The 27,242-nt window shown below is 39.8% G+C and overlaps 1 protein-coding gene across 2 annotated transcripts in view; it reads left to right on the top strand.

Annotated features, from left to right (window-relative positions):
- The window catches only part of rsrc1 (arginine/serine-rich coiled-coil 1), a 318,330-nt gene that overhangs the window by 36,381 nt on the left and 254,707 nt on the right, over window positions 1-27,242 (top strand). For both annotated transcript variants that reach the window (XM_057838118.1, XM_057838119.1), the window contains exon 4: window positions 17,219-17,377. In XM_057838118.1, coding sequence (XP_057694101.1) covers window positions 17,219-17,377 — 159 coding nt within the window. The remainder of the gene's footprint in view (window positions 1-17,218; window positions 17,378-27,242) is intronic.

The raw sequence follows: 27,242 nt of genomic DNA, 5'->3' as shown, positions 1-27,242 counted from the left end.
ACCAAAATGTTGACTTAAGTGCTGTACTTGTGTTTGTAGTACTGCGAAACTGTAATGATACTGAGTCCAAACAACGAAAATGTCCAGAAAAAGTGGAATATATATATATATATATATATATATATATATATAATAAATGACAAAACGTGATCAATAATAAGTGAATCCAGCATTTTATTTATGTTAAAGTGTCGCTTATTATGAGAGTAGTTACAATGACACGAGGAGAAAGTTGTATTATAAGAATAAAAATACAATTATAAGACTGAATACAGTGACCCCTCGTTTTTCGTGGTTAATGGAGACCAGAACCCGCTGCAATAAACGAAAAAACGGCCAACTACTGCCCCCCACCTACTGTGTGTGTGTGTGTGTTCAATGCATTTATTCAGATTTAGCATTGGAAAGAGATACTGTACATATAAGACGTTTTTTTACTCCCCCCCCCCCCCCCCCCCCCCCCAAAGCATAAGTAAAAAAAATTTTTTGGGGTATATACATATTTTTCAAAATGTTTTTTAAGCACTTCCAATATAATAATTATGATGTTTTAAACCTGTTACTGTCCCACCGAATTATATTTAAACAAGAATAAAGTATAAAAATGCTTGTTTTTTTTTAAATGCTTCATTGAGTGAGTCCGCTCAAGCTGCTCACTTACACTCCATGAGTGCCACAGCAACTGTTTAACAGTGCGGCGCTTTGATGCTTCGGCTTCCAAGCATCTGTGGCAATATCAAACATTTAACGTCTGTCAATCATCATTAACTTTAATAAGCAACTCCAGTGCACTGCCTGACCAACAAAGAGCAGCAGGAGGGAGCGTGAGACTACATGATTTGCTCGGGACGGCTTGTCTGTATTTTTTTTTTTTTTTTAATTGTAAAAGAAAAAAAAAATCTACGATGGACTGAGGGCGCGAAGTTTGAAGCGCGAATTAGTGAGCGATCACTGTTTATTTAAATTAGTCAAAATGTTGAAATATTATGAGGAAATTCAAGATAGTCTACAACAGTTTTTTCAACCTGTTCTGAGTCATGGCACGTTTTTACATTTGAAAATAATCTCGTGGCACACAACAAGCCAAAAAAGCCAAAATTACTTTCTGTACTGTATATTTAATTCGAATACAATTTCTCAGTATTTATAGTTACTCAGTGTGAAACTTGAGCCTGTTTAGATGAACACAAAGCCGATATCCTGGCAGGAATCTTCTTTAACAGCTCTCAGTCTCTCTATTTTTATATTTTATAGCAGTTAAGCTTGAAAAGCTCAGAATTATCAGACAGGGGGACTTTAGCAATGTCTTTAACCCCATTAGGGCCAAGCATCTCGCTGACAATGGCTTTGTAGACTGGTAGTCTTGCCACAGCGTGGGACTTTTTGGATTTAGCATCAAGTTCAGCAACAAGAAAACTGGCTTTGTGGGCTTTCTCACTGACCTTTGTAATTTTTCTCAAAATTTGCCTGTTTCTCTGTGTTTTCACCAAGATGAACAAAATAGTCCATTGTTTGAATCGACGGGTGTTTCGTTGGAGATGACGTTTAAGCTTGCTTGGCACCATGGCGCTATTTGGATAGCTGCTCGTGTCAATGTGACAATGTGTTGGAATAAAACACAGGGGGAGGATTGACGGTCGTCCCATATGGATAAAATGAAAAGGACACTTTCGTTTACATCGACACTTGACGATTGTAATCAAATGATGCACAGTAGACATGCTGGGGTCCACATTGTTGCGGACAGCAGGGTGGCTGATGGCTAGAAATCCGGGATTTTTTGAACGCGACACAAGCAATACCTCGCTCATCTGTACACGACCTAGAACTTTCTACCTACTCCTTCCTTCCTACTGCAACTCCGCCCAACGACGTTAAAAAAAATAAAAAAGCAATATTGCATAATTTCTCTCGCCACACCTGACGATCTCTCACAGCACACTAGTGTGCCATGGCACACGGGTTGAAAAACACTGGTCTATTATAATAAAGTTGTAATGTTCAAGATACGTAACTATAATAGAAGAATACATTTATTATAGTAAGATGCACTATATATAAAATAATAAAGATCTGTACAAAACAAGCCACAATTTACACAGAGGTGCAGTATGATAAAAAAATGTGTGGTTTAATGTTTAGTAAAGTTTAGTAAAATTTCACTTGGGATTGTAGGGATTCAACAGTTCTTCCACGTTTGACTTTTTGTGTTCCTCTTTCAAGGTTTCTAATTTTTCTCAAAATAAGAATGTGAGTTTTTCCTTGGCCTTTTGGGGTTCAGCTTAGGGGATTTCTTCATTTTTTTTGTCAACTTTTGGCCTGTAAAAATTCCTTGGAGACATTCTCATGATTATGGGTTATAAACAAATAAATGTGGCCTTACTTCAGCCTTGACAACCATTAACAACTCTCCTAACTGACCATAACTAATCGTTGCGGGCTATGATAGGTAGTGGCAGCAAGGTGGGACAGAAGAAGGAGGAAAAATCTGGCCTCTGTCTGCATGAGTGGCTGTGAGAGAGTTGGCAAGTTAGCACCTAGTCTAAGCGTGACCTTTACTTGACCTTGCGGCCGAGGCCTCCACATCTCCAGCTGCTAATGGGTGTCATGTCAAGCCGCGGCCGCGCACAGGTCAAAGGTGGCAGGCGCTCACCAGACGGCCAAGTTTAGGATTGCGACGGCGCGGCTGAGTGACGCTTGGCATATGCGGCAACGGTGACGCCAACTAATCAAGACGTGCACTAAAAGCATCTTTCTGCACAATTTCGTCTTTGCCCTCATTGTTGGCTGCCCGATATAGGTTCGTATAGATCTAAGGGCTCTTTGAACTCTGCCAAATGAGTTGACCTTATGCCTGTAACTGTGTGTGTGTTTGGGTGGGTGGTCCGTACGCCGTCTCATTTCTGCTTCACAGACCAGCGAGGCACTGCAGACGTTTGTGTTGACGCCTGCTTAAATTGAAAGCAAACAGCATATTATGACAAATCTAAACATTACTTTTATGATGCAGAGGGACGACAGCGGGGGGGAAAAAACATCTCTGTGGATCTTTCATGCTCTCTGCCTTTGCTGTCTTAATTGTCTTCACAATCACCTACTTTGCAGCGATTCCTTGCGCGTTCAGTGTGTCGGTGCATGTGTGTGCGCTATGAACTGAGGGAACAGATAATGTGACTGTTTGGAAGGAGGAAGCAGCTTGGGAAATGATTTCAACAGCTCTCATAATTAGAGGAATATCATAAATTAAACTTGTGTCTGCCGCAGCGTTTGAAGAGCACTCAAAAGTAATAAATTCTGGATGGTTAACATATTTGCATTCCGTTCAGCTGGCAGCGTCAGGCGGGAACAGCTGTTTTCCACGTCTTTTGGCTGCAGCAAATACACATTGCTCACTCAAGGTGCTTTTTAGACACATCGAAATGCTCGAGAAAAAAAAAAGAGAAAAGTGACTTTTAAGTCTGAACACTAAGCTGCTGCTGCGTGCTCTGTCAGTGGAAATAACTCGACGGGGAACAGCACATTAATGAAGTTCTTCAAATGTTGCCCGCTTCTTTTGCAGGCTGTCTCCTGCTTAGAAATGTTGATGCCAAGCAAGCATTTTATAATCTATAGTTTTTGTCGGGTTGGGGGTAGATTGTTTACATACGCCAACATGAGTCTGATTGATAAGAGTACATAGTTTAAGGACGTATAGAAGACAAACATTGGATTTAAGGCTATAAAAATTAGAAATTTTGAATGCAAAATTCATTCTAGTTCGGGCCACACTGTGTTTCTCACGTGCCTGAATCCGGAGGCTGCATTAGTTTTGGGGCCATTCAGTAAATGTTTGATAGTGTTATCTTTCTATGGTCAACAAATTCACTAATAATCCATGTTTGATGTACTAAAACCGGTCTGGTTTGCATATCATTTCCCTATGTGTTGTTTCACAACCATCTAGCTGCCGCTGGAACTTAACCACAGAAACCCGATGAAGGACCGTTTTGCTATTGTAACGCAAATGTTGGAAAAAAATGTCCCTAATTTGATCACATAATCGGAGAATCATTTTTCCATTCGTATTCATTTATCAGTTTATTTAAATGAAGGGCTACAAAGCATCAAAATAATGCAGACATATTAAAATATGCTGACGTTACTGCAATTAGTGTAATTTCCCTCAATTTATATATATACTGTATATACAGGTAGTCCCCAGGTAACAAAAGAGTTCTGTTCTTACACTAGCGACGTAACCCGAATTTCTTCGCAAGTCAGAATGAACCCTTTAAGTGCCCCTAAATATCCCCTTAATCTCATAATAACTATCCAAAAACATGTATTATACATCATATTAACAAAATAAGGGAAAAAAAACAAGATACTGTACTAATCCCATCAATGCTGAAAGGTGGCTGGATGAGACACTAGCCCAGTACTTCTCAAATAGTGGGGCGCGCCCCCCTGGGGGGGCGCAGAGCAATGCCAGGGGGGGCGCATGTGACCTCGGGGAACATGTTTTATGTGTTTTTTTTTTTTTTTTTTTGCCGTACTGGAATAAAGTGTACTTGCACATCCACTCAGTAGGTGGCAGTGGCGCTCTCATTTTCAGAGTGCGCGCAGTATTTTTGAACTAAGGAAGAGCACTCAGCACACACAGACAACAGATATGAAGAGCAGTGTGCCACCGCTGTTTTCGAAAGCCGTTTTCCGACCGGACTCACTCACGCAGCGACCCACTGTCTTGTCCGGTTCTCACGTCGCCGCCCGAGAAGTGCCATTTTCGGCTTGGGATCGTCACGACGACTGCCCTCACCTACGGTTCTACCTCGGCCGCCGTGAATGCGCTTTTTTCGTGCCGTTTGCCTTTTAGCTTTGACTTTTAATACAGTGGGTGATGATGAAAGACCACTGTTTACTGTGTCTAAAAATAATTATAGCAGACAGCAAGAAGCCAAATCAATCATTGTTAAGCCGCTTGATTTTTTCAGTGAAAACGTGCCGTATATTGCCAACAATCGTCCTGCTTTGTCAGTGTTATATCAGTAAGCCAGTGAGCATTGTCAGCATGCTAATTGAAAAATAACTCCACATCATTGCAAAGGAGGTAAATACTGTGAGCAGCAAAAATAAAAACTGTCCTGTCCAAGGACACTTTTTTCCCCCCTTTTATTCAGATTTGTTTTTTCGGTCAAATTTTTTGGCACATTGTCCTCATGAGTGAATGTTTCTAATCAATTTTAATTTGGTATTATTTACTGATTTTATTACATTTTATTTTTCTGTATCAAATGGTAAAAAATGTACCTTGAGTGTATTTTTTAGTTTGGATGTGAATTTTTTTTTTTTTAATTCAGGCAAATTGATGCACATCAAGTCTTCTCTGTTACAAACAAAACAATGTTTATAATAAAGTTATACTTTATTATAAGTTGATCTATGTTACTTTTTTTCTTTATTAGAAAAAAAGGACACAATGTTAGGCAGATGCGTATTTATAATAGTAATTTTATAGACAAATGATACTATTTACAGTGGCGGCAGAGAGTTTGGGGGGGCGCGAAACATTTACGTCTTCCTTGGGGGGGGCGTGACAGAAAATAATTGAGAAGCACTGCACTAGCCCCTTTCAGACATACGCTGAGCTCCTGTTAAGTCGTGGGATTTAAACGGGTAGCCCTTATGTCTGAAAGCAATTTCCCTGGTCCGCTGACACAGACATGAACCGGGACGCGTCCTAGTATAATGTCTGGCACCTAACCGGGACGTGGCATGTAATTCCCGGGTCACAACGCAAAGGCTGATGACGTATATATCATGGCGCGCTGATCGTCATTTCTTCTGTCTTTACAGTGAGACGAAAATAGGTAAACAAACATCGCAATTTTCAACATGGTAAACTGGAAATAGCCAAATTAAACTGGAAACTAGGGCTGTCCCAAACGACTAATTTTCTCCCGATTAATCAGCCGACTATTTTTACGATTAGTCGACTAATCTTTTAATTTTTTAAAATTATTATTATTTTTTTTTTTAAACTAATTTAGCAATGAAATTTTTGAGATGCTTATCAATTCACAAAAACATTTTTTTTTACTAATTTAGGAATGAAATTGTTGTTGACGCTTATCAATTCTTAAAAACATTTTGGAACACTTAAATTCTTTATCAAAGTACAAATAAACAGATAAATAACAATAATAAATCACAAACAATGAGTTCAAATGCTGATAGAATTAACTTGTGCAAAAGAATGGAATGTAAACAGATTCAGAACACTGACTTCACGTTTCCAACATGATTCAAAACAATTCTTAAAAAAATACCTAGCATTAATATTATAGTATACTGTAGTACTATATATAATAGTATTATAATAATTATTCATTGCCAGATTTTTCATAAAGGGTGTCATTTTAAAGGTATTCTTAGTGTAGAATCTGAAGTATGTGGGATTAACTCCAGAAATCGTTATTTATATGACGAACATGACATGCTTTTATTTTGAAATGTTCACCGGAAGTACGCTCACTAAACCGCTAATTTATGCTTTACAGTCCACAAAAAAATCACTTTTTGTCATTGCATGTGGTGTCAGTAATAGATTTTTTGTCCTTTTGCAAATGCTGTTAACCAGCGATTTTTCATGTTTGAAGTGTCACCTTTTAACTTCAAGTTTTGGACAAGGCTGCCTGTTTTATAGCCGGCTAAAGTAGGTCGTCTTTTTTCCCATTCACTTCAATGTAGCAATGCTAACGTATATAGCGTTTAATATAGATGTGTTTTCTTATTTTGTATGTCTGAACTTTAATTCTACAGCGTGTTGATGACAGAAAAGAACTGGAGTTTCATATGCCATCAGCACGCACGCACAAATGTACGCACGCGAGCGCAGCGATAAAACGCAGCCGTGAAAATGACCGCCCTCATTTTTATTTACCATGCGAAAAATGGAATCATTGCATATCGCGACAGGCTTAGCAACTTCAATAAACATGTCATTAGTTAGTTAGATGGACTTACAATCTCCTGTCGTTATCATTCACGGCCGACGTGCAGCCAAGCTTGGCATTGAAGAGACAGGGCACTATAGTGTACCCTCCTTTCTTTCTTTAAAAATAAGTCAATGTTTTGGACTCTCTGGTGCGCTTTTTTGGCTTTGTACCGATTTCCCCGCTTGCATACCAAGCGCCCGACATTCTGAACTTTCCACGCATATATTTTTTTAACCCTTCATTAACCATCGACGGCATGTTGTGCTCGTCGACGGATTTACGTCATCGATGACGTCGACAATGTCGACTAGTCGGGACAGCTCTACTGGAAACACAAAAAAATTAAATTGTTACAGGATCTAAGAGCGGAGGAACAGTCCGTCCATCATCCATCGTTGGAAATGTGTGGTTTATTTTGTTGCCGGTTCCAACCAAAAATGACATCATGTCCGGGTTATAAAATCCCTTCCCTCGCCCTCCCCGCACAGAGAGCACAGAGTCGCCAACACTGTACAAGTCTGAGTGTCCAACCCGGGTAATTCCCGGTACAGCTCCCCATGTCTGAAAGCCATTACAAGGGTAAATCCCGCACCACATTACACAGGAATTAAGCAGGATATAAGTCTGAAAGGGACTAAAATGGCGGACGAGACTTCAGCGTTGTGAAGTAGTAATAGTAGTAGTAGTAGTACGTTGTAACCCGGGGACTACCTGTGTATACTGGGTACGTTTATTCATGTAAGACAGAATATAACAAACATAATTAATTTCCAGCCATTTTTTTTTCTCATTATTCATTCTTTCTCATCATTAAAACCAGTGTTGTACTCATCTTTTTATATGGATATCCTGTTGCGAGAGTTTTGTTCATATTTAAAATAAATAAATGAATAAATAAATATAAACACAACATTTGGACGTGCTATATTTGTTTCTCTCCTTGCTGCGGTATCGAATCAGGTCTCAGTATCAGCAAATGCTCTAAATCACGCTGACTAGAGTGCAAAAATGTTATCGAGACAGAAGTGTCATTTCATTTCTGCTACTTTTGAATAAACCAAGTGTCCTTCTTTAAGCCAAAGTTAAAAAAATGAATTACAGTTAAAGATCCGGTGACTGGCTAGCCCACTCCAGGACCTTAAGATGCTTCTTACGGAGCCACTCTTTAGTTGCCTTGGCTGTGTGCTTTGGGTTGTTGTCATGCTGGAAGACCCAGCCACGACCCATCTTCAGGGCTCCCACTGAAGGAAGGAGGTTGTCAGCCAAGATCTGGCGATACATAGCCCCATCCATCCTCCCCTCAATACGGTGCAGTCGTCCTGTACCCTTGGCAGAGAAGCAGCCCCATAAATGATGTTTCCTCCTCCATGTTTCACGGTTGGGATGGTGTTCTTGGGGCTGTACTCATCCTTCTTTTTCCTCCAAACACGACGAGCCGAGTTTAGACCAAAAAGTTCAATTTTGGTCTCATCCGACCACATGACCTTCTCCCATTGCTCCACTGGATCATCCAGATGGTCAGTGGCAAACTTCAGACGTGTCTGGACATGCACTGGCTTCAGCAGCGGGACCTTGCGTGCGCTGTAGGATTTTAATCCATGACGGCGTAATGTGTTTCTGATGGTTTTCTTCGAGACTGTGGTTCCATCTCTCTTCAGGTCATTGGCCAGGTCCTGCCGTGTAGTTCTGGGCTGATCCCTCACCTTCCTCATGATCAGTGATGCCCCACGAGGTGAGATCTTGCATGGAGCCCCAGAACGAGGCAGATTGACCGTCAACTTGAACTTGTTCCATTTTCTAATAATCGCTCCAACAGTTGTTATCTTTTCACCAAGGTGCTTGCTTATTTTCCTGTAGCCCATCCCAGCCTTGTGCAGGTCTATTATGTAATCCCTGATGTCCTTACACAGTTCTTTGGTCTTGGCCATTGTGGAGATGTTGGAGTTTGTTTGAGCATGTGAACAGGTGTCATTAATACAGGTGACAAGTTCAAACAGGTGCAGTTACTTCCGGTAATGAGTGGAGAACAGGAGGGGTTCTTAAAAAAGAACTAAGAGCCAAAATATTTAGTAGTTGGTAATGTATCAAATACTTATTTCATGCAGTTAAATACAAATTTATTATTTAAAAATTATACAATGTGATTTTCTGGATTTTTGTATTAGATTCCGTCCCTCACAGTTGAAGAGAACTTATGATACACATTACAGACCTCTACATGGCTTGCAAGTGGGAAAACCAGAAAATTGGCAGTGTATCAAATACTTGTTCTCCCCACTGTGTATATGTAATATATATATTTCTGTCTCCATCCATGTACCCGTTTATAATGCGCACCATGATTTTCCAAGTTGATTTTGGGGCAAAAAAGTGTGCGTTATATTTGGGAAATTACGGTATATGTGATGTGTTGGTACTAGCATTGGTTCCCTGCTTCTCTCCTCAGTTTCTGCTGGTAACAATGATCCTGGTCACACACGTGTCACAAGTGCTAAAAGATCCTGGTCACACACTGGTCACAATTGCTAGTATCTACTGCAACGTGATAGCATTAAATTCACAAGGCTGTTTATCTTTGAATATAGTGGCCTAATGGACAGGGACCATTTTAGCAAGGCAGCTGACAGAACTTCAAGTCTGTTGTTCCTCCAATTATGTTGGAATGTCTAGACAAATACTGTTAGACTTTATTCTCTGCTACCAGCATTCGAGCGTTGCTGCAGAAAGAAGGAAACCATATGAATTCTGCAGAAATTGGTTGAAGATAACGGTTTCATCTTTCCCTATGTTGATGAATGTCCCTCCTCGTTACATGCTGTGGTATTAATCATGACTCAGCCGGGGTCATATGCCAGCAGAGGCGGTCACCTGTATGTGACACGCGTCATATCGCATCGCTGCCATTAATGTCCAATTTTCAATAAAATACAGAAATAGAATACTGACTGATAAGGGGAGCACACCATCCAGCTTCACACCCAGCCACATAATTACCCCAATGGGCTGTGGCGAGGGATCATATCCCGCTGCGCACAGGGGGGTCAGCGGTGATAAGCATTAGCCTAACCCCCAACATGCCGCATAATTACTCTATTGATAATTCACCAGGAAAACTGTCCCAGCCAATAGGAGAGCAGGGATTTAATGGACTGGATGGCAAAACGAGCGAGGAATGGCGAAACAAGCTAGTGATGGGGGGCAGCGTGTCTATCGGGGGCTCATATGTGGGGGCAAACAGCAAAGGCCTTTTATTAGAAATGAAAATATGTTTAGGCCATAGGGAGACCTATTTTTCGCGGCGATAATAAGGCCAATGAAACGTAAAGCAGAGGAAAGACTTGGCATGAGGTCGAACCACAACTGTTTATCTGTGTTTGTCCTGCATTAGCCCATTTATCCCCTGCCTCAAATTAGCTAATCATTCTCCAAGGGGAAGGACTTGGTCAGGAAATTGACATTTAGCAGCACAAGCTCACTCTATTAACTACAGAAAATTTAATTTGCCACACACCCCAGAAGTGGGCTGTTTCTTCAGTGGGAAAAGAGGGGGGTAGACAGAAACAGAGATTGCGTCTAATGCATCTGCGGCTTCTGGCCGCAATTTGCTTGGCGGTAAATGTAAGACTAAAGCTTGGAACACTGCAACTCTGTCCTATTTTTTCCCTCATGTACTGTTGATTACAAACATGCGCAGGCATTGTCAACACACGGAGTCACTCATTCCAAAGTCTGTTTGTGCCATTGATGAATTATCTCGCCTGGAGACTCCAAAGCCTCAAAATGCCAATGTTTTTCTTTCCTTTTCCCATTAGCTGTGATTCTCTGTGCAGGCTAATGGCTGCTCTGGTACACACTGATAAACACACTCAATCAAATGTGCTGTGAATGTAATGAATACTTTTACTTCTGAATTAGGTGTTTGATTAAAATTGGTGCCCACTCTTGGGTGTCTGCTCAGGTGCATCTTAATGCAGTTGACAGAAAATGCAAAGTAATTGTACGGAAAGTATTCATCAAGTGATAGCAGAAATCCAACTGATTGAAAGTTCAAGAAAATTAATTAATGACCTGTTCCTCCTGTTTTCTGTTACCATTACAATTCAAGTCACTGAGGATTAAAACAGTAAAACCAAATATTTATGAGGTAGTTAAGGTGGAAATAATCTACATTTCCCTGTTCTAATGTGAGGTTTTTGTGATATGAAAAAATATCAAGATGAATTATAGAACACGTTAAAATATCCTATATTCTGTTCAACTCAATTGAAAAGAAAAGAAGTTGAGTGGAACACACATACTAGAATGAACATTAATTTGGGTCAGGCAGAGATATTATCACAACTAGGAGTGGGAACCTCTTGGTACCTCACGATACGATACGATCTGCGATACATAGCTCACGATAACGATGATCTGACGATATGGCGATACAACGATTATCGATACATTGGTCAGGAAATCATTCTAGGATATTCTACAAACAACTAATAAACAGAAAAACAAGCTTCTGCTGCAAACTGGAATGAGTTTATCACTAGTAGACATCCAATCCATTTGAACTGGGAGGGTGGCAGCGAATGAACGCATTCGCTGCCATTCCTCCCACTTGAACGTCTAAGGCCGGTAGTGGCAGCCAATGCCAGGCAATGACGTAATTTTGGGCCATTTAAGATCATTTACTTGTTGATTTTGGGGTATTTTATGGGTCTCTTCCTGTTTATTTTGAGTTACAGAACAAGAAGTGACCTGGGAATTACTCAAATGAATAGGTAGTGACTCAAACTCAACAGAAAATCACCTGTAAATGCCCTAAAATGAACAGCAAGTGGCCTGAAAATGCCCTGAAAATCGGGACTGTGAATGCTCTGGTTTCGAATAACGAACGTTCCCAGTCTAAATGGATTGGGCGTCGAGAACCACCAATGCAGCCGTAGAGTTAACTGAGACATAAGATATTTTCATAACATTTGTCGACTGACACCTAGTTGAATGACACCTGTCTATATCTTGGGGGTCTGTATTGCTTGAGGAGGTTGGCAGAAACCCTGCCAAACAAAAAGCTGACTGCTTTATGGCATACGTCACTTCCCCCTTTCCACATTCATTATAAAGACGGAAGTCACGCGACTTCTACATAGATGGCAGAGCAACAAAAGAGACAAAAAGTTTTTTTTGGCGAGGGGAAAAAAGCCCGGCTTTCACTCGATGGCGTGACGCCATAAACCACATGGTTGCTAACCGTCACATTCTATTGTTTAGCCACAACTGGATTCATTACCTTATTACGATTCAGCCTTCACACAGCCTCTGGAAACAGAAATGTTGTTTAATCCATCTACAGGCGGCCGGGAGATTAATTTTTGATTCATTGATGATTTTACGACACTGTGCGGTAGAGGCGTGCAAAATTTCCGATTCTTAGATTATTCACGATTCGGCTGTGGAAGAACGATTCACGGACATCCAAATTCCGATTATTGAATTATACCAGGTAAAGCGGAAATGAAACACAGTCAGCGCGGTTTTCAGGACGCAATGAGGAACGGCCCATGAGTAAATATCATGTTCAACTCATGCAGCTAGATAAAAAAAAAACAAAAAAAACAATAATACCTGACTGCGGCTGTCAGTCGCTACAAACAGCGCCCAGTTGCTACAAACATACGGCAACATACGGCTATGGTAGATATGACATATATCTAGAACTAGATGTGAAATGACAGACGACGGCCTGTGTTAGATCATATAGCAAGAACTAGTAAACAGGTGCCATCTTAAAGCAGTATACTTCTCTAGAAGGCTCTGTTGTAGCGAACCTAATTACTTTTTATCTAAAAAAAAAAAAAAAAAAAACAAAAAAAAAAAAACAAAAAAAACAAAAAAAAACAAATCGGCAAAATCTTGACTTGAATCTATCTTTAAATGATGAAACAGTTTGAAAACTTTCACGTCGAAAGTAGATAGAAGGTAAATTATGGAATAACGGGAGCAATTTTAACAACTTTAACGGTTGATTCACAACATTAAATTAATTGAATGTAGTTTAAAGCTGCCGATACAGAATAAACATACATGTGCGACACGAAAATGGCGTAAATTAATGCTTAACGACACGGCGATGTTGTTAAGTGTGAGAGCTGTGTGCAGTTGTTGTGTGCAGCTAACATGGCAAACTTGAGTTAATATTCCCTTCTTTAAAGAAAATTTGTAGTGTTTACTTTGGAATCGCTGCATTCGCGGCCATTTTTAACGTTACGCGCATGGAAAATTTGTCAGAACACCGGCAGTATGCGGCAGAAAAATACAGCAAATATAAAATAACATTTGTTTTTAGCCCCGTTGTGTTAAATGCAGGGAAAAGATACCTCACCCGCTAAATCAGTGGGAGGCCTGAGCTTGTTTCATTGAGACGAGATGGTCCCATCAAAGTGTGATGGGAGTAGAGGTGTGCAAAATTTCCGATTCTTAGATTATTCGCGATTCGGCCGTGGAAGATTCGAGAACGATTCACAAACATCCAAATTCCGATTATTGAAATATGCCAAGTAAAGCGGAAGTACACAACACTCAGCACGCCGCGCGGTCTTCGGGACGGAACGGAGCGAGAGTAGCTAAACATCATGCTTCCCATTACCCGGCCCCTCGGGTAATGCCAATGCTCAACTCACGGCTCTAGCTCAAATCATGCAACGAGATAAAAAAACACAACAACATACCTGACTGCTGCCGAAAAGCTGCTACAAGTACATCCATATAGTGTTACGGTGGATATCATTTATATAGGACTAGATGCAATATAGATTTGGTAGTGTTAGCAGCACATCTACAAAAAGCTAGATACAGGCGTTATAAACGGCCGCCATCTTAAAGCAGTACACTTCCCTGCAAGGCTGTTGTAGCGAACCTTCCAAGCAAACCTAATTAACTTTTTATCTAAAATACTCCTAAATCGGTAAAATATTGATTTAAATCTATCTTTAAAATAGTTTTAAAACTTTCACATGTAGACAAAAGGGAAATTATGGAATAACGGGAGCAATTTTAACACATTTAACGGTTGATTCACAACATTAAATTAATTGAATGTAGTTTAAAGCTGCTGATACAGAATGGGGACTGGAGTTTTTTATCTAATGTTATTTTTGTATATTTGTTTACTGCTATATGTTAACTTGATACTGAAATAGTGTGGTTTAGCCTGAGAGTATTTTTGAACAATTTTGGAACTAATGTACAAAACATTAAAAAAAAAAAAAAAAAAAAAAAAAAAAAAAAAAGGAGGGGGGTGCATCAATAATCGTTTTATAATCGAATCGGAGCCTCTGAATCGTAATCGAATCGTTAGGTGCCCAGAGATTCCCAGCTCTAGATGGGAGAGTGATAGAAACCCGCTTCACAAAGATGCGATGTTGGAGATTGTAGCACGGTTTTCAATGCTCTCCTAGCGATGTCAGGATATTCCGGGATGACTTTAATCCAGAACCTCGGTAGAGTTGTTGTCTCAAATGTACGTTTAAGGTCGCTGTCATTTGTGATCTCTACAAACTGATCCTCCTGTTGCACATGCTCGAATCATTCGGTTTATTCACAAACGGGTCTTTAGTGATTGGGAAGTAGCGTAGATTTTGTTTTCTTCGAGGTTGTAGGTTCATCTTCTGGCTCGTCAGGACCCTTTTCCCCGTAAAAATCTGTCCAAAGACGTCTGTTTTTCTGTCATCCTAGTGTGGGGGCTAATTATTTTCGGGAACAAAAGTGATGCACCCCCCTACGTCAGACATTATTATCGAGGACAAGCGCACACAGATATACAAAACAAGATGTACTGCTAGCAGTCCAATCAATGGATTTCTATGATGACATTCCATCCTGTAGTATTATATCTAGAGTAGACAGGGATACTGGTGTGTTAAGGGGCACAGCCCAAAGTTAATTTGGCCATTATGCAGTTGTTAATAAATTATTTCTTTTGCGGCCCGGTGACGGTTGGGGACACCTGCTGTAAGGTATCAATTTATAACGGTATCTTGGTATGAGACTTAACACCTGAGCTTGACTGCTCATTGTGCTCCAGGCAGTTGCCCAAGACATTGGCATTGACATGTCTAGTTACGACAATGTTGGCGTCAACGTCTTTCTGCATATCACAGGCAAGGAGCACCGGTGTTCTGACAAATTTTGCAACCCATCAAAAATTGCTACCTTGCGGTTCTGCGCATTCGCGTAATGTTAAAAATGGCCGCGAATGCAACGATTCCAAAGTAAACACTACAAAGTTTCTTTAAAGAAAGGAATATTTACTTAAGTTTTATCATGGAAAGACATGTAGAAAAGTTTCCCTCAGACACATCCTACCATTTTAGCTGCACACAACAACTGCACCTCGCTCTCTCAATGTTAACGACTGCGCTGTGTCGTTAAGTATTAATTTACGCCATTTTCGTGTTGCACATGCATGTTTATGATGTATCTAGTTTAGTTAGCACCTTTGGATAACATTGAGAGTCCAACTGAATGTAAAAGATGGGTTTTTCAGCACCACAAAAGCTTTGGAGCAAAATTTTATAAGGGAGAAAATTTTGACAGAACAACGGTTTGAACGCTTTAACAAACACAAGACCGAAGCCCGACTTCCTCCTTCAACAGCCGCAATCTGATATAGCGCTGCTGGTCTCCGGCGATCTCGATAGTCCCTTCCTCTCCTAATTGATTGCAACAGTTGTCAGACTGTTGTCTGTTTGTATGGTGACAGGCCTCTGAAGAAAATGATTAGTTTTCTGTCGGCTGAGAGACAGCTGTGGATGTCCCAAACTGCAAACTAATAAAGAAGGGGGGAAAGCAATAAACCTTGTGGACAGCAGGTTTGACTGTTTTTATAGACAAATCAATAAAATGATAGATGATGGAAAATAACTATCTTAGCAGCTGATTTCTACTGGGGTTTCCAATCACTGCGGTCGCTCTCACGCACACATTGTACACACTTGACAACATCACATTCTTGGGCGTTTGCTTGAACAGATGCATGGCATGTTCATGATCTTGTTTTTTTTTTAATTTATTTTTTAAAAATTATATATCTTCATGTACTGGTTGCTGTTTTGCCTTCTGCACTATGCATGCCATCTAGAACTGGGCAGTTATGCTGGTGTGTCTTAACTAACAGAGTAAATCTTCCACTGTAAATCTTTTGGAGACCAGAGGGTCAGCGACGGGATCAATACCGAGGACTGGCCCTCCTCTGAGTCTCCCTCTAATTGGCTATATCGCCGCAGTGTGTGTATGTGTGTGTTTGAGTTTATGTAACCGTACCATTAAACCCAAACAATGAAGGATGAAACTGAGCGCTTGGAGCAAGCATTTGGTGACAGTCACAAGAATTACATTGTTTCTATCTTCTCTAACGACCCCATGAAGACAGGTGGGCTGTCATCTGCAGTCGATTTAATCTACTTTTCTGGCGTTTTGAAGTAATGTTATCTATTTTTTTTTTTTTATTATATCGTCTATATGTTGTTGTCAAAAATATTGAGAGAAACCACTGAGACTATTAAAGAGAACTACAAGTACTCTATAAGATTTATGAGCAATGTGAGTCAAAAACTGACGGTTTGTCGAGCTTACTTCATCAGTTCGACTCCAGTCCGCTTTGACTAATTTGTAATTGTTTTTCAGAATAGAATTGGGATCAAATTATCCACCCATATTGCCTCAGAGTGGAACAGTGGTTAACACATCTGCCTCAGATTTAAAAGATTTGAATCTCAGCGCTGGCCTTTGTGTGGAATTTGCATGTTCTCACGATCTTGGTATTGGATTATTGATTAAACACTTAATTGCCCATAGGTGTGAACATAATATTGAAATATTGTTCATGTGGAATCAAAACCATCCTTTTGACCCTTAGTAGGCCAAGTGACTATGCATTTATACCGCATTGCATAAAGACCTGGCGTCCACATATGTAAACGTGACATTTTGGGTCATGTACTGTAGGCTACAATAATATTTGGCATTCAGATGTGGCCTAAATGACCCTAAAATGTGATGTTTGCATATTGTAAATCATTACTTTGACTAAAACCAGAAATACCCTCTGGTTATGGCGCACAATAACACTCTAAAATTGATTTAAAAAAAAAAAAAAAAAAAGTTTTCCTTGTATTTAACTCATTGCCTGACATCGACAACAATAGACATCAAATTCATTTTGCCGTTGTCTAAAAGTGCCCTCTATCTCCTAGGTCTCATTCTCGCCACCGGCGGTCTCGTAGTAGAAGCACCAGCCGCAGTCGCCGTCGAAGGAGCCGAAGCAGAGACCGGACCCGCAGTCGGCATAAAGGCCGCGAGAGGGACAAAGGACGCGATAGGGACAAAGAAAAGGACAAAGCAGAAAAAAGGGGGTAAGTGATGAATAACTCCTCACATGCAAGTGTACATGTACCAGAATGCTTGTATGTGGGGCGACTCCCATATCAGTCCTAACGTCCAGTCCACAGAGGACACACAGAGTATTATAGAAGCCAAATATGAAGCTTAGCCATGGTCCTCCTTCCATCCATCTGTTACTCAATCCCTTTACCCATCGCTCTTTTCTCTTTCAATTTCCTTTTGCAATCAAGCATCTGCCTGTGCTCTTCTGATAATCTGATCCAGTTCCCCCCTGTAAAAGAGGACTATATGCTGATAGAGGAGTCAAAGGTTGTTCCCTTTTTAGTGACTTTTTGGAGTTTGATGTATTTAACTCAACTTTTGCCACTCGTGGTCCACCTGCAATAAGTCTTGGTGCATAATAAGATCTCTGCTCTAGTGCCTTTGGTGCTTTTATCATGGGACAAAAGCCAGTTATTCTTAACCGCTCAATGAGGTCTGGAACCATGGCGAATTGTTTTGGTGACTTAAGAGTGTTCTCTGAATGTGATGGGGCCTTCTGTTTCAGGTCAAACTACTTTTGAGGTCTCCACTATAATATCACCCTTAACAGGCTGAACAATGTTAACACCTCCAGGAACAGACTTATGAACTTGTAGACAGTTCAGCACTAGTAGACGGACAGTACTGTAAGTACTTGTGTCTGAAGGACTAAAATACTTCCCCTCAGTTGCAAAATTGCTCAGAACAGAAATTAACAAAAGCACTGAAATGGATTGTTGTCAATTTCGCTAATCCAAATAGGAAAAGATTTGCGACAAATGTTCCGATGTGTTTAGTCGAGTAACAAATGTGTGTGTATTCTTTTTTATAATAGAAAGTAGATGTTGGAGAAAAATCATACATATTGCAATAAATTAGGCATTTCTAGTACGTTTACATTTTTATCCATTTCCTCTCATTTTTGTTAATAATGCAATTTAGATTTAGTAATACTGACTTTTTTAAAATTTAGTTAACACCATCAAATTATTATCTCTCCCCCCCCCCCCCCCCCCCCCATTTTTGTATTTATTTATTTATTTTAGAGCCAGTGTTTAAGTTTGAAACAAGATTCCAACCCATCACAACTTCCATAGTTGATGGACACTAAGCAATGCAAAATGAAAACATGAGCGCAAACATTAATGTACAGGTGCTTCCTCTTCGACAAAGTAGTCACGTTCTTAATATCAACCACTAGGCCATGCCCCCTTGAAGCACACATTGAGCACCCCTTTTTTTGTGACCTTCACCTTGTCCCACTCTATAGTAGAGCTGTAGCTATCGAATATTTTAGTAATCGAGTATTCTACTGAAAATTCCATCGATAAATCGAGTAATCGGATAAAACATTTTTTTTATAGGTAGAGTAATTATAAATATACATACGGAAACAAGACGTTTCAACTAATATTGAACCATTTTTAGACAATCAACGTCTTTATTTTAGATGTACGTTGTTGAAAACAGCCAACAATTTCATCTCAGATGTGACTAGGGAGAGAAAAAAAACTTAACTCCAAAAACTTAAGCTCTCATTTAAAAAAAAAAAATGCTTATTTCTTACCTAAAAATGTCATTATGCTTGTTAACACACATCATTTGAAAGCTAGTTTTTTTCCCCACGTGTTTCAATTGAATTTTCATATGTGTCAAGCTAATTTTAGTTCTAGTCTAAATTGTAAGTCCTGATAAGATTTTGAGTTTTTGTAGTGTTCATAATAAATGTATGATACCTGCCTTATTTGAGCACAATAACCACTAGAGGCGTGCGAAATTTCCAATTCTGAGATTATTCGCGATTCGGCCGTGGAAGACTCGAGAACGATTGACAAAAATCCAAATTCCGATTATTGAATTATACCAGGTAAAGCAGACCTAAAACACAGTCAGCACACTCTTCGGGACGCAAAGAGGAACGGACCGAGAGTAAATATCATGTTCAACTCATGCTGCTAGATAAAAAAAAACAATAATACCTAACTGCGGCCGACAGCTGCTTCAAACAACGCCCAGTTGCTAGTTGCTACAAACATACGGCCACATACGGCTATAGTAGATATTACATATATGTAGAACTAGATGCAAAATGACTGACGGTAGAACATGTAAAAAGAACTAGATGCAAAATGACAGACTTGCCATTTAGTAGTTGCCGCGTTGTTAACAGCCGCCATCTTAAAGCAGTAGACTTCACTAGAAGGCTCTGTTGTAGCAAACCTAATTAACTTTTTATCTAAAATACTCCTAAATCGGCAAAATCTTAACTTGAATCCTTCTTTAAATAATGAAACGGTTTTAAAACTTTGACATGTCGAAAGTAGAAAGAAGGGAAATTATGGAATAACGGGAGAATTTTAACAACTTTAAAGGTTGATTCACATCATTAAATTAATTGAATGTAGTTTAAAGCGCTGATACAGAATGGGACTTGAGTATTTTATTTACTGTTTTAAACTGTTAACATGATACTGAAATATTAGTTTGGTTTAGCCCAGTACTTCTCAAATGGTGGGGCGCGCCCCCCCAGGGGGGCGCAGAGCGATGCCAGGGGGGGCGCGAGTGACCTCGGGGAACATGCTTTTATTTTTTATATTTTTTTTGCCGTACTAGAATAAAGTGTACTTGCACATCCACTCCGTCGGTGGCAGTGGCGCTCTCATTTTCAAAGTGCGTGCAGTATTTTTGAAGTAAGCAAGAGCACACGGAAGAGACTCATGCAGAGCTGGACTCACGCAGCGACCCACTGTCTTCTTCGGTTCTCACGTGTCCGGCCGAGAAGTGCCGTTTTCGGCTTGGGATCGTCACGACCACCGCCCTCACCTACGGTTCTACCTCGGCCGCCGAGAATGCGCTTTTTTCGGGCCGTTTGCCTTTGACTTTTAATATAGTGGGAAATGAGGAAAGACCACTGTTTACTGAGTCTAAAAATGATTATAGCGGAGAAGCCAAATCAGTTAAGACGCCACTTAAAGACATTCGACCTCAATCTCATTGATAAGCCGCTTGATTGTTTTTCAGCGAAAATGTGCCGAATATTGCCAATTGTCACAATCGTCCCGCTTTGTCAGTGTTATATCAGTAAACCAGTGAGCACTGTGGTGAATCAGCGAAAATAAAAACTTTCCTTCTGTCCAAAGACTTTTTTTCCCCCCTTCTATTCAGTTTTGTTTTTCGGTCAAATTTTTTGGCACGTTGTCCTGAAGAGTAAATGTTTCTAATCAATTTGAATTTGTTATTATTTACTGATTTTATTACATTTTATTTTTCAGTATCAAATGGTCAAAAATGTACCTTGAGTGTATTTTTACAGTTTGGATGTGACTTTTTTTTTTTTTTTTTTTTAACTTCAGGCAAATTGATGCGCGTTAAGTCTTTTCTGTTACAAGCAACACAATGTTAAAAAAGTTATACTTTATTATAAGTTGATCTATGTTACTTTTTTTCTTTAATAGAAAAAAAAGGACACAATGTTAGGCTGAGGCGTACTTATAATAGTAATATAGACGAATGATACTATTTACAGTGGTGGCAGAGAGTTGGGGGGGGGCGCGAAACATTTACGTCTTCCTTGGGGGGGCGTAACAGAAAATAATTGAGAAGCACTGGTTTAGCCTGAGAAGATTTTTGAACAATTTTGAAACTAATGTACAAAACATTAAAAGCGCGGGGTGGGGGCGTGTAACATCAATAATCCATTTATAATTGAATCGGAGCCTCTGAATGGTAATCGTAATCGAATCGTTAGGTGCCAAAAGATTCCCACCTCTAATAGCCACCAGTGCTACTTGGTGTTTTATCCATCCAATGACTACTAAGCTAAAAATTACAATTAGGTTTATTATGTTTTTATTTTACAACTTCATCATGCTACAGCGCTGACACGCTGTAAAGAAAGACACGTTAGCCACGCATCGACAGTGGTCATAATTAATAGAAATCTAGCCCTCTACCGGGCTACTGTTATGTTGGCAAGGTATAGTAACCTTGTTTTGAGTATCGCTCCTCCGCTCTCGGAGTAAACGGGGTGCCTTCGATGGAGCTGCCGCATTGAAGACGTGCTGTACTGGTATGTTAACACTGTCTTACAGTGAATACGAAACGGTGTTCGTCTTGGTATCCAGCTTGAAATGCTCCCACACTTTTGACATTTTCTGCTTTTTCTTTGTTGCCTTTTTCTTCGCTTTCATTGGCTTCTTCGTCGTTAGCTCTATAATCATGCATGGTTGAAATCAAATATATCCGCTGCCTCTCTCTTCTTTCTGTACGCATGTGACGTCAGTGCGTTGTGCCGCATTAAAAGTAGTACGGGCAGAATGTCATGCTTAGAGCTGGCAAAATTAGATTCCTCGAGGCGGGGAAAATTCCTCGATCAATTTTTAAAATCGACTTACTTGAAATATTTGAGTAATCGTTTCAGCTCTGCTCTATAGTAATTACTGTTTCATAATACCAATTCATTCCTTGAATTTCTTATTTACTACCTTTTGCGTTTTTATACGATACACTGCTAGTTTTCATGTTGAAATGTAATACATTTTCATTTGTTATCAGTGTTTTGTCCTTTTGTTTTAGATTTATTTTTTGCTGTTTGTGCCTTTTTTGGAGGCGTTTTCTGGGGCTATTGATTATTCTGCAGCTCATTTTGCTGAACAATAGCCCATACTAAAAAATGATTCTGTGCCTGTTCTTTGTCCGCACACATAATAGGAGTTTCACCATTCTGAAATGTCAGATTGAATGTTGATTGATGTGTGTCGGCATGTGTGTGTGTTTAAGTTTGGATTTCATCAAGTGAAGCACACCATCTGCTTAGTCCCAGATCAGTGTGGGAGGACTGAACTCACAAGTTAAAATCAATCTCAAGTGGGTGGCTTATGGAAATTTTGGCTGTCTAGTCAATCTTAATTTATTAGCAACCTTCAATAATTTTTTTTTTCTCAGTGGAATACAATAACAGATTCACATTACCTTAGTCGTTCCAACACACGTTATATTGAAATCAGTATACCACCATACATTTTGTATGATTAACTAAATGTGATGTCTCGCTTGGGTTTAAAATATTGGAAAGGATGGAGAAATACTGATGCTGGTATTAGAAGTGGGGAAACCTTCTATGGCAGTTAAATAAGAAACTATGGGAACAAAGCAGGAATTTACAATGTGAAAGGTTGACTTTTAATATGGAATTAAAATATACTTTGGGAAACTATGTATCAGCATAGTTTGGATTAAAAGCGATTTATAAGTTGTTCAAGTAAGTTTTAGGTGTTCCAAGTCGTCACTTGTCCCCTCCCCTCGGAATTTTTTTAGGTATTAGCAAATTAAGGCACTGTAATACTGTAACATGTAGAAAGGAGAGCTTTCTATTTGTATAGGTGTGATTATGAAAAGTATGTTCCTATTAATGTTTGAATGTTATACATTTGCATTAATTTACCCTTCAATCCTATTTACTTTTGACACATTATCAAAACTATTACTGTAGTTTTCTTTTCCCTTAAATTTTTATAGCAATTTAGCTAAAACCTTGCTCTTATTTGCAAACCTAACTAGCAAATCCATGTGCGGTCTCAGAGCCGTGAGGTTTTATTCAGGATTCTAAATTCATTTTGACAATGCCTGCACTTTCTTTTAACGGAATAGCAATCCATATATTTGCTGCCATTATAGATATTGCTTTTTTTTTTTAGATCACTATCAGAAAAACAAATAAAGCTATCAAAGAAAATGTTAAGCCAGACTACTATATCTATTTTCTTATTAAGCCTTCAATATCCTTTAGCATTGATAGCAATCTCCTTCTTTATCTCTGACCTCGCTTTAGCCTGTCTTTATTTGAGCATACATATGAACTTCCTACGGGTGCGTTTGTGTGTCCGCGATGATCCACCTGTGGCAGGCCTTAACAAAACTGCTGCCTTTGATGGTGATAGACGTCCAATCTATTTTGTGCCAACCCTTCCAGTCAAAATGGATTAGATGTTTATAGCTGTCAATGGCAGCCAGCGTTAATTCAGTTTGACCTGCATATCCTGCTCTCTGATCATACACCTTTGACTTCAGCTGGTGGATCTATGATTGCTGAATAACTGCTGCTGGTAACAATTTCATACTGGATAAATTATGTTACAGGGCCTTCCATTTACTGCTTTCATTATAAATTAGGATACATAATGGATTAACATAGATCGCTATCACAAACATTTGTCACATTATGGAAGATGCCACATTTAATGTAATAACATTTTGGGCAAATTGGACATCTCGATTTACTGTAGTTTTAATGCATCATACTTTTTACTACGGATGTCCTGATGGCATATTATTGCGTCAGTGTCCGAAGCACCTGAATTTGAGAATCTGCCGATGCCAAGTCTACGACTCCACACTAATATTTTTTATTAGGAGCACAGTGGCCCCCAACTAGGAATTTTATGGGAGCAAGCAGAATATTCAGGGGCGCACACTGTAAATTGACATGCAAAGTTTTCCTCTAATTTTCACTGTTTAACCGATAAATACTTTCACAATAGCTGCATAACACTACAAAATTATTTATCTATCTTTTATTCTCGATCTGTTTTGACATCAACCAGTGTATTGCTTACAAATTAGGTTAACATGAGAATTTTTTTAGGGTGATCCAGCTGTAACATGGATGCAGACTGTCCCATTCATAACAAAAAATAAATATATTGTATATGTAAAAGAAGTTTAAAAAAGCAGAATCTAAAGATAGTCATAGGTTTAACTCAGGGGTCGGGAACCTGACCGAGAGAGCCAAAACACCAAACATTTTTAAAATTACATTTCACGAGAACCATACAGTTAGTGTATATCTATGTATACACACACAATGTATATTCTATGTTCTGTTGACAGCTTGTCCGAGTACGTTTTTGGGTGCACTGTTTCTTTTGTGAACACGTTTGAATTAAAGATGCACCGATACCGATACTAGTATCGGCAGGGGGCGCCGATCCAGCCCGAAATGGTGGTATCGGTATCGGCGAGTACCAACAAAGACGGCGCCGATACCATTTACCGGTCCATTATTATAACATTTGACCGCAGCCTTGTTTTCCTCCTGGCGCTCACTACACTCCGTCTCTGTGTTGTGTGATGACACGTGGACACCAAGTAGCTATCGCTATTGGCTTGCTCCAGACCAATGAGAGCGGGCCAATAGCCACTCCTAACCAATGACAAGGCAGCTTTTTCATATGGAGAAACCAGGAGAAATGGCGGCGGTCGGGAAGTATTTCAAAATAGAAATCCCGTCGATTAAAATCAATGGCTGCATGCAAGATTTGCGGCCTGAAAGTTTCCAGATGTGGAGTTAAATCGGCCAACTTCAATACCTCGAACCTGATAAAACATTTGAAGACGAAATGTGAACGAACACAACGAGTTTGAGCCTGCAAGAGCAGGACTGCTTTCCAGAGGAAGGGCGCTGGATCGGAGCAACAATTTCTGGTCAGTTCACTACGTCTACTTTACTTTTATTGTGTTTTACTGAAAGAAATGCCGCAGTAATTTGGGAACTGTTTCCAAAGTAGGGTTGCCACCTTTCAGAAATATAAATAAGGGACTCCCCCCTCCCGAAAAAAGGAGGCTAATAGAGAGACGGGATGCTGTGGTCAATTATTATTACTTATAATTGTTAGCGTCCGCAAATGCGGAAACAAAGTTGGAACTCGACGCAGACAACAAGCGGGGGATACGTACAAGGGTTTAATGATTGCAAACAAAAAAATAACACGCGATCGCGGGGTAGAAGAAATAACAAAAGGACCTGGTGACAGCAGGTCGACAGAGCTCAATACTACAAACTCGAAGGTTAACTAAGACGATAGACAGCGAGCCAAAAAGCCAAAATAAAAACACTCAAATACCTGCACATGGTAGAGGTTACAAACGAGAGCAGCACACTAACAGAAAAAAACCCAATGCAGGGGCGTAACAAGCAAATGTAGCGAGACTCTAGTGCGAGATGTCAAATGGCGATCAGCAAGGCAAATATCTTTGAGACCACCCGTACTTTAATGCTGCGCTGATGAGCCTGCATTGGATTCAGGTGCGACATCATGAACGCCCCCACGACCAGCCCAGCAACAAAACACAGTCTATCCAGCAGCAGAATGTGACAATAATTTCATGTAAGTTGCACCGTTTGGCCTTTGAGAGGTTTAAAAAAGTTTATTCAGTTCATTCAGAGTTTATTATTATGAATTTATTTTTACTTTCTTACTGTTGGGCTAGCATTATACATGTTTTATTAATTTCGCAAATGTAGCACTATTTTGGCCTTTGAGAGCCAAAGGTTTATTCAGCTATTGTCTACTAGGGTTTAGTAGACTATTCACTTTGTACTAGTCTTCTTCTTATTTTGCAAAGGTAAGCAACAGCCTGACAAAGCCTTGATAGAATGATTTCACATCCAATTATGTAGCTCTTTGGGGGGGGGGGGATATATATATATATATATATATATATATATATATATATATATATATACAGGTACATATTACGGGGTGGTATCGGTATGGTATCGGTATCGGCCAATACTGCACAGCCAAGTATCGGTATTGGGGCCAAAAAATGGTATCGGTGCAACACTAATTTGAATGCATCACACCGGAGGGAGAACATGGTCTCTCTCTGCTTTTACAAGCAGTCGCCAAGATGCGATCGAAATAAATCTTGAGAAAATGACAAAGAAAGTCTCACATCGTTAATTGGGATTTTACAATCGTTGCTCACTCACCACTTGGAAAATAACAACACTTTCATGGTTAAATTTTCCCCTATGCATTTTTTATATACTCCAGTTTGCTCAGCATCGAGTTGGGAGGGGCCGACCAGGCTGATGGCTGAGCAGCGACCGACACACACACAGGATTCCCCCTTTTTTTCTTCCGTTGTATTTTCCCTTGGCAAACCAGCTCGTTACATTACCTTCAACTAGTGGATTTAACCATGAAGGAGTTTGTCAGAAACAACAACAAAAAATTGCAATGTTACTGGTCGTGCATGTGCGAGTAGATGAAAAAAATACTTACACTGGCTCTAATTTTAGTCTGATCACAGTCTTGAGCCCTGAAGTCCTAATCCAATACTGGAATGCTGGGGGGGAAAAATCTTTATTGCCCTGTATATAATACATATACAGTGCCTTGCAAAAGTATTCGGCCCCCTTGAACCTTGCAACCTTTCGCCACATTTCAGGCTTCAAACATAAAGATATAAAATTTTAATTTTTTGTCAAGAATCAACAACAAGTGGGACACAATCGTGAAGTGGAACAAAATTTATTGGATAATTTAAACTGTTTTAACAAATAAAAAACTGAAAAGTGGGGCGTGCAATATTATTCGGCCCCCTTGCGTTAATACTTTGTAGCGCCACCTTTTGCTCCAATTACAGCTGCAAGTCGCTTGGGGTATGTTTCTATCAGTTTTGCACATCGAGAGACTGACATTCTTGCCCATTCTTCCTTGCAAAACAGCTCGAGCTCAGTGAGGTTGGATGGAGAGTGTTTGTGAACAGCGGTCTTCAGCTCTTTCCACAGATTCTCAATTGGATTCAGGTCTGGACTTTGACTTGGCCATTCTAACACCTGGATACGTTTATTTTTGAACCATTCCATTGTAGATTTGGCTTTATGTTTTGGATCATTGTCCTGTTGGAAGATAAATCTCCATCCCAGTCTCAGGTCTTGTGCAGGTACCAACAGGTTTTCTTCCAGAATGTTCCTGTATTTGGCTGCATCCATCTTCCCGTCAATTTTAACTATCTTCCCTGTCCCTGCTGAAGAAAAGCAGGCCCAAACCATGATGCTGCCACCAC

The sequence above is a fragment of the Corythoichthys intestinalis genome, chromosome 6 (genome assembly GCF_030265065.1).
Source record: "Corythoichthys intestinalis isolate RoL2023-P3 chromosome 6, ASM3026506v1, whole genome shotgun sequence".
NCBI classification, from domain to species: Eukaryota; Metazoa; Chordata; class Actinopteri; order Syngnathiformes; family Syngnathidae; genus Corythoichthys; species Corythoichthys intestinalis.
The sequence above is the reverse complement of the archived record's forward strand: the minus strand, read 5'-3'. Positions and strand labels throughout refer to the sequence as shown.